Source organism: Cyclopterus lumpus, chromosome 7 (assembly GCF_009769545.1).
Source record: "Cyclopterus lumpus isolate fCycLum1 chromosome 7, fCycLum1.pri, whole genome shotgun sequence".
NCBI classification, from domain to species: Eukaryota; Metazoa; Chordata; class Actinopteri; order Perciformes; family Cyclopteridae; genus Cyclopterus; species Cyclopterus lumpus.
In genome coordinates, this window is record NC_046972.1 from 31,920 (window position 1) to 39,686 (window position 7,767).

Genomic DNA, 7,767 nt, shown 5'->3' on the forward strand with positions numbered 1-7,767 from the left:
AATAAAGATTGTTCATTGTACTGGAACCACGTCTCCGTCTCATTACGTATAAGGAACCTGAGTGTCCTCAGAGTCTGTACGACCGTGTACAAATCCTAAGCTTACCACACATGTCTCCAGGGAGGTGTTGAAGATGTCCGTGAATACCGGAGACAGCTGGTCAGCGCAATGCCTCAAGGTGGAGGGGGAGACAGAGTCCGTTCCGGCTCCTTTGCGGGGTTCTGATTTTTGAAAAGCCTGTTAACGTCCCTCTCCAGAATAAGGAGGGTGGGGAGGTTGGGGGGCAAGCTGAGAAGGGTGGAACAAAGGCATGAGCTCCTGCTGTGCTGGGGGAGTGGGGGCTGATGGTCAGTGGCTGGCTGAAATGACGTGATGGGCCGGATTCGGCCTGTGGGCCTTGAGTTTGACACCTGTGCACTATACAATGGTAATGTAATATATCCATTGAATGTTTTTTTCCTCGTGTTCTCCTGCAGAAGTAACTATGGAGCACCAGTACTTTCACTGTGAACACCCACATGATGAGTGGACGCTGCTGCCGAGCTGCCACAGTTCATTGAGTTAAATACACCTGTTCATTGACCTAAATAAAACATGTACTTGGCTCACCTGTCTTATTGTGAAGGCCTATAACGGAAGTATCGTCTCCCCATGAACGAGTCATCAGTTCGTTGTTTGTTTGTTAACTCTATGAATCCATACACTCTTCTATGATTCACGGGCTATGTATTCATTTGGCTGCGTGCGTACATATTACCAGATTGTATTATATTATTTGTATATATTAATATGATCATATTATAAATTTGTGCTGATCACGTGGTCAGGTCAAAGGAAGTTGACTTGTATGAGCCAATGAGCAGCGAGCTGGTGACCAGGCTGTCAGCCATTGGCTGGTTCAAAAGGGAAACGACACAAGAGCTAACGGCTCGCTGACTTTTCTCTTGTGTTGCTCTGGGAACAGACGTTGTCGGTAAGCCTTTACAAGAATGTCCTTATTCACCAGTAATGGCTTCTCTGTGTTCAAAGATTCAGATAGAAACAGGACTGTAGCCGTTAGAGACAGACTAAGGAAGGCTCGTTTACCGTGTGCCCGCGGTCACGTTACCGTTACCGTACCGTGAAGAAGGGCTCCTCTGCAGTGTACTGTTCATGTGCTTTCCCTCACGGGCTCGTCTCCTCAATACTACCTGGGTGTACGTGTACGGTAGCTGAACGCAGCGTGAGAACAGCTGTTAACCTGGCTGATAACGTGTTTCCTGTTTAAAGTTTAGGTGATTTGTGGAATAACGCAATCCGAGATTATGGCGGAAAGCGACTCCGGTGATCGCTACGAGTTCGATGCCCCGTCTCACGTCGTGGACTTCGTGGACCTGGAGAACGACGGAAGCGAAGACGTGTGGTTCGGTACGTGTCTCCGGTGTCATCATCCAAGGCTTGGGACAAGCTGTTGTTGTTGTTGTTGTTGTTGTTTTAGTGTTCGTTCTTTATCGTTACACCGCCATGACCCACAGGAGAGAGAGAGCTCACCTCCATACAAGTAGTATTGATACGGGCCTAACTTACAACATTGGAACTGGTAATGCAAACTATACTACAGTTTGGAGTCGCACAGCCACTATTTATGTAAGATGAACCGTCAAGGAGTGTGAAGAGTCCACCTAATGTGTGCCTGTCTCTTCTGTAGACCAACAGGCTGGAGGAGCAGATGGCCAACTTAAAACTCCAAGGCCTGAACAAGGCTTCAGGAGATCTCGCATGCTGGACCTGCCTAAAGCCATCGTGGCCCCTCAAGTCAAGGCAGAAGAGGACTCTGGTTGGTTTTTAATGTTATGGTCGCTAATTACTGAAGATGCAATCCTAATTGTATAGTTTGGTCGTGGTTTACAGTGTAAAGTGCAAGTTTTTTTTAATTTTTATATTTGCTCTTTTATTAATTGACTTGTCTCTGCTATCCTTTCACATCGCTCACACGCTGACATTATAATGTTAGCTGGCCTGTGGTCACTGTTCTGTTTATGTATTGGCTCTTGTCTTGCAATATAAAAAAAGTATTCTACTCTCCCAAATTGCAAAACAATAAATGTGTCACTAGATTAGTCATGAAGTGAACTCGTATGGATGCCTCAATTTTTCAGGTCCCAGTGCATCCATATCTCGACCTCCAAACCTGGTCACATCCTGGGGCGATGGATCTCCTGCTCGGACTGGTGCACGGCCAAAGAGGAGCGCTGCTAACCAACCCCCTGCCCAACCACGCAGGTACGGTCCTTATGATGGCTCCTCTGTACTACAGCATGGAAGTGACGACACGTGTGCTACACAATAAATCTGGTTCATAGTTGTACACAATCCTACCCGAAGAGTCGGCCACATTAGCGTAGTCTGGAAGTGGTCCACGTCTTCGTCTCGGACCTTTAACCCTTTAGTGTGTTTTCAGTTCATGAAACTTAATTGTAGTTTAACAAAAAAAAATGTAATCAGCATTCAGTTGGCGAGAAATACTATCAAAGGTAGGCTGGGCTACAAGGGATGCAAGAAGCAAGTTTACTCACTCCAAAATTGTACATGGATATTATTTTACACCTCTGAAACTGTATAAAATGGGCTTGATGCAGGATAATAAATGTTGGAAATGTAACATAGAAATGGGCACTTTTCTACACATGTTGTGGCAGTGCTCCAATGTGTTGCCTTTTTCGAAGGTAGTACTAGAAATGTTAGAAGCGTGGCTCAAACGGCCTTTACCAGAATCCCCACAGCTGTGTTTATTAGGGGATGCATCGATAGTGCCATCAGGCCTCAACAAGGCAGAGATCAGAATATCACTAACAGGGTTCATGGTGGCAGCGAGGCTTATCCTGTGAAACTGGAAGAGCCCACATTCGCTCACAGACTGGCTCAAACTCATGACAGATGGCTGCATTTGACAATATGATTGACAGGGTAAAGAACAGTTCAAGCCAAACTGACCAAGCATGGAACAATCTAATGGCCTTTATAACAAATTAGAGTGGTCAAGTATTTGTGGACGGAATTTGTGTTATCAAGAAAAGGCAGGAATAAATGCAGAGTATGTGAGTACGCAAATGTACATGTAAAAGATCATTAAAGGGGAGTCTGGGTGAGTGTAATTTTGGTTTCGTTTGGTGTTTTGTTTCCGTTTGGTTTGTTTGTCTGCTGTTTTGTTTTTTATGGGTTTCTTTGGTGTTTCTGTTTTGTCTTTCTGTACTTTATTATTGTCTGACAAGTCTAATTGTGATATTTAAGTTTAATGTTAATATAAATTTTAAAAAACTTAAGTGAGAAAAAAAAAATCAGCGTTCAGTTCTTGGCAGTTCGATCTCCGGCTCCTCTAGTCCATGTCGATGTGTCCTTGGACAAGACACTTAACCAAAGTGCTCCCGTAGCTGTATGAATGTTAGTTACTACTGATGTGCAGGTGGAACCGTAGCTCCATCAGTGTATGAATGTTGTCATGGTAAAGAGCTTTGAGTGGTCGGAAGACTAGAAAAGATCTCTAAAGGTACAGTTTACCATTGGATGAGGTCACAGTGGTCAATGCTTCAAATGCAGTCTGTTGCACCATGTCAGAAATGGAGGTTGCAAGATTGACGTATGCTGTTTTTTTTTTTTACGTGTATCCTCACTATATTTGTGTTTTTGCCGCTGCGTTGGCCATTTTTGTAGTTTCCTCTTTGGAAGCGTGCTTGCACAGCCAAAGCGGAGATCCAGGCAGATACAGACGCACCACTCTGTCCCTGTATGTCAGTGCTTTTATTAAAGGGAGCATTAGCATGTTTTACCTTGCTTCTATGTAGAGCACTTTGTAAACCCTGTTTTTAAAGGTGCTATATAAATAAAGTTATTAATAGATGATTTAGATTAGTATAATTTACATATAAAGTTGGGTTTTCTCGAAGCAGGGACTGATTGAGCCTGTAGAGACGGTTGTATTGGTATTGGTCTTGAAGACGGTGATATTCACAGACAATGAAGGGAGTGGCGATTAAATGTGTTTTTATTCTTTTAATCTTAAGGGTTTCAAAGCGTAAAGAGACGGCGAGCTGTCCGGCACCACCGCCAAAAAAGCCCAAACAGTAAGTGTCAAAACTGTCCTCCAAGATGCCCTTGACTGGTGTCTTGTTCCATTTCTACTGAACCGCTGCGCTGCCGATGTCCATCTTGTTTTTCCTTTGTTGTCTTTAAAGTTTTCTGTTGTGGTTCTTTGCTCTAGAACTCCTCCTGTTGCCCGAGGATCCAGCCGGGTCCGCCGCAGCAAGGCGCCGCAGAATACCAGGACGGCACCCAAGAGCCGGGCAGCTTCTTATTCTTCAAACCCAGAGTGAGTGTTGTGACATCCTGGGGGGGCTGCTCTGGGATGGGGCCTCCTCAGTGTGCTACAAAAGAACGCGTTTATACAACTTGGGCTCTCCGATGTGGATGTGATTGTTTACAGCCGTCGAAGGGATTTGAACAGGAGCTTTCTCCTTGAGATGAGATGGATGATTATTATTATTATTGCCGTCGTCCAAACAGGCCAAACAGCTCTGAAGAACAAGAGCTGGAGCGCATCAGGAAGCTCCAGGAGGAAGTGGCGCTGCATCGCAGGCAGAATGAGGCCAGCTACAAAGCTGCTTTGGCTGGCAGTGAGTAGTTGTGAATACATTTACACATGTAGTTTAAAGGATCTGGAAGTTTACTTCTTGGCAGTAAATGTGCGTCACTTTTTTCAGATCCACCCCCAAAGAAGATGATCCTGACATCGACTGTGCCCAAAGAGTTCAGCTTCAACACCCGCGCCAAGGCGCCCGCCTCAGCCAACGCAGCCCACAAAGAAGTGGACTTCATCAATCAGCTTCGCAAACCCTCCTCCCCGGTCAGTTCTTGCAACAGCTTTAAAGACTTGTAGTGTAAACTGACCACGAATGAGTCCCGTAAACCTGTAACGTGCACACAACAAGCAGTCAAGTCTCGTGCTGCTTCAACACAAACTAAATGCATTCATCACTAGATACAAACGACAAGTTTCCAGAAAATGTTTCTTCAGCACATGTTCTTTTGAATAAAACCTGATCAAGGAAAATAAATGTACACTCCCTGTTGATGCATGTCCTCCAGCTCACAGAAGAATCTGCAGTTTAGTTGTAATTCTCAACAGTAACTAGACATCCAATTCCTACTGTTGCACTCCTTTAAGGCAAAGGCTATGAAATGCGCCACCGTGCCAAAGCCCTTCAACCTGTCGACCGGCAACAAGAGGGGGGCGGAGGAGTCGGCTGCCTACGTGTCCGTGGCTCAGCAGATCGAGCAGTTCCACAAACGAACCCCCGACCGTTACCATCTGCGAAGTCGCATGAGTCAAGAGAGAGGTGTGGTTTCCTCTTTTCTTTGTTCGCTTCATTCAGGGGTTCAGTTTCACTCATTGGGTCCACCTGTTTCTTAGGGCCAGCAGTGGTGAAGGGTGATAAGATGAAGCTCACCCAGCCTCACACCCCTAAACTGATGACCTGCCAAAGGAGCCGGCCAACCAACGTGAAGAGCAGTGCTGAGCTGGAGGCTGAAGAGCTTGACGAAATGCACAAGTAAGACCCTTTACTGAAGCTGAAACGGACACATGTCTGGGAACACCTTTTTAAAATATGTTTATTAGTCATCCTGACTTTTCAACACCCAACTTGCACCTTCAAGGTAAAAGTGCGCTGTCCAACTGCCCTTTTTTTGACGTGGTTGTAAGACTGCATGCTTCACCATGTAATAACTGGTTTTAACCTATACTATACAGTTCATCCTTGAAATTAGTCTTTTTCTATTGCGTAGGAAAGATTAAATCGGTGATGTTTGCCATCAGAGCTTGTCTCTAGCCTTCCTGTCAAATATTGAATATTCATAAAATAATGTGTTTTACTTGCAGGTTTAAGTTCAATGCCTTGGAGCTGAACAGGAAGATTCTGCAGAGCGCTGAGCACCTGAAGAAGCCGGCCGTGAAGGAACCCACTGTCCCCGAAGGCTTCGAGCTGCAGATTGAGAAGCGTCTCCATGAGAGACAGGCCACCAAGAAGCCCCTAGAGGGGGAGGAGAAGGTGCACACCTTTAAAGCCCAGCGGCTACCCAGGAAGATCCTGGAAGGAGTCGTGGTGAGTTTAAAGCCGGCAAGCTTTTAAGAGACTAAAGTTGATACCATCAATGTAGTAAAGAGTTTCCTCCCGTCAACAGGGATTGCCCGAGAGGAAAGTTGTGCAGTCAACTGTTCCAGAGTCTCCAGCTTTTGCCCTGAAGAAGAGAGTTCGTGTGGAGAAGGTTGAGGAGGTAAGGGCTCATCTGGTTGTTTAATACTTCAAGCAGAAAGACCTTTCTTCAACTTAAAGTAACACTACCCTCTTTGTTTCTGCTCAGGTCAAACAGGCCACACTCATCAAGGCCCCCCCACTGCCTCATTTTGCCCTCCCCTTCCAGCCCCAGCTCCAAGAGAACCACCATGTGGAGGTCTGCCCCTTCTCCTTTGAGGAGCGGGACCGAGAGAGGAGGGCGTTGAAAGAGAAGAAGCTGAAGGAAATGCGAAACGGAGAGGTGGAGATCATGAACACAACCCTCGTCCTTTAGACCTCCAGAGTGACGCTCTCCTAACGTTTCCTCTGAACGGTTCCAGGTACCGCAGTTCAAGGCCCAGCCACTGCCGGACTTCGACGCGGTGCTGCTCCCAGAGAAGAAGAAGCTGGAGCCCACGAAGCCCGAGCCCTTCAGACTGCTGCTGGATGAACGGGGAGCTGTGAGGAGCACTCGCTGGGAGCAGATGGTATGGCGCAATCTGCAGGTTTTAATTCAATATCCAGTGATATCTTGAAATTCATTCATGACTTTCTATAGGTAAAAGAAGAGCATAAACGAGAGGAAGGAGTGGCGTTCAAAGCCAGGCCCAACACGGTCACTCATAAAGAGCCTTTCCAGCCCAAAAAGGAGTCCCGGGCTTCAGTGGGTAAGTCCGTTAACATGCAGAGCTGCACTGGTGTGACCTGTGATGGTTCTAAGGAATGAGTTCTTTCCCAGTGGTGGAGGCCTTCGAGCTGTCGACGGAGCGCCGGGCCACGGAGCGGCAGGAGTACGAGCGGCAGGCCAGTGAGAGGGAGGCTCTGGGGAGGCTCATGGAGGAGAGGCAGAGACGAGAGCAGGAGCAGACGGAGAAGGACGACATTGCCCAGCTGCGGAAAGACCAGGTCACTGCCAGACCTGTTTATTCCATCCTCTCATTGGGCTGGTCTGTCAACGTGGTGCTAACTGCCCTCTTCTTACCTCCCCAGGTTCACGCTGCTCAGCCCATCAGGCACTACAAGCCGGTGGCCGTGAAGAAGAGCGAGCTTCCTCTCACGGTGCCTCACTCGCCCAACTTCTCTGACCGCTTCCGCTTGTGATCGCTGCCTCACTCCTAGAGAGATCTGCATATTTTACACCTTTTTTCAAATGTATTTTGACCAACTTTGCCATTATTAGTCGGTAGAATTCTGGCTGACGTTGTACATCGATGTGTATTTGAAGCGACTAACGTGGTGTTCTCTTTGTTCCATGTAGAGCTTTAGTAACAATGTGCTTTATATTCTTTCCTTTTCTATCTTAACTGACCGGCGATTTACAGTTAGTCTCCCTTTTATCATACAACTCTTAAATAAAGTTATACAATTTTACAAATTATGGACATTTAGTTTGAAGTTCTTACCACTTTACATTAATATTTAATGCTGGTATAACACGTTGTTTTACAATGTATTAACT

At 46.3% G+C, this 7,767-nt stretch overlaps 1 protein-coding gene across 2 annotated transcripts; it reads left to right on the plus strand.

Moving 5' to 3' along the window:
• The first annotated feature begins 883 nt into the window (after nt 1–883).
• On the plus strand, nt 884–7,686 carry tpx2 (TPX2 microtubule nucleation factor). 2 transcript variants are annotated; one of them, XM_034537663.1, is made up of 17 exons: nt 884–973; nt 1,270–1,407; nt 1,688–1,816; nt 2,139–2,262; nt 4,041–4,100; nt 4,238–4,345; nt 4,540–4,649; nt 4,737–4,879; nt 5,201–5,372; nt 5,447–5,585; nt 5,915–6,137; nt 6,217–6,309; nt 6,397–6,570; nt 6,650–6,796; nt 6,868–6,976; nt 7,048–7,214; nt 7,299–7,686. In XM_034537663.1, the coding sequence occupies exons 2-17, from the start codon at nt 1,305–1,307 to the stop codon at nt 7,407–7,409; spliced, it is 2,112 nt and encodes a 703-aa protein (XP_034393554.1). In that variant the 5' UTR covers nt 884–973; nt 1,270–1,304; the 3' UTR covers nt 7,410–7,686. The 2 variants fall into 2 exon arrangements, with proteins under 2 accessions (XP_034393554.1, XP_034393555.1); XM_034537664.1 differs by having other exon boundaries at nt 1,275–1,407.
• Nucleotides 7,687–7,767: the final 81 nt, after the last annotated feature.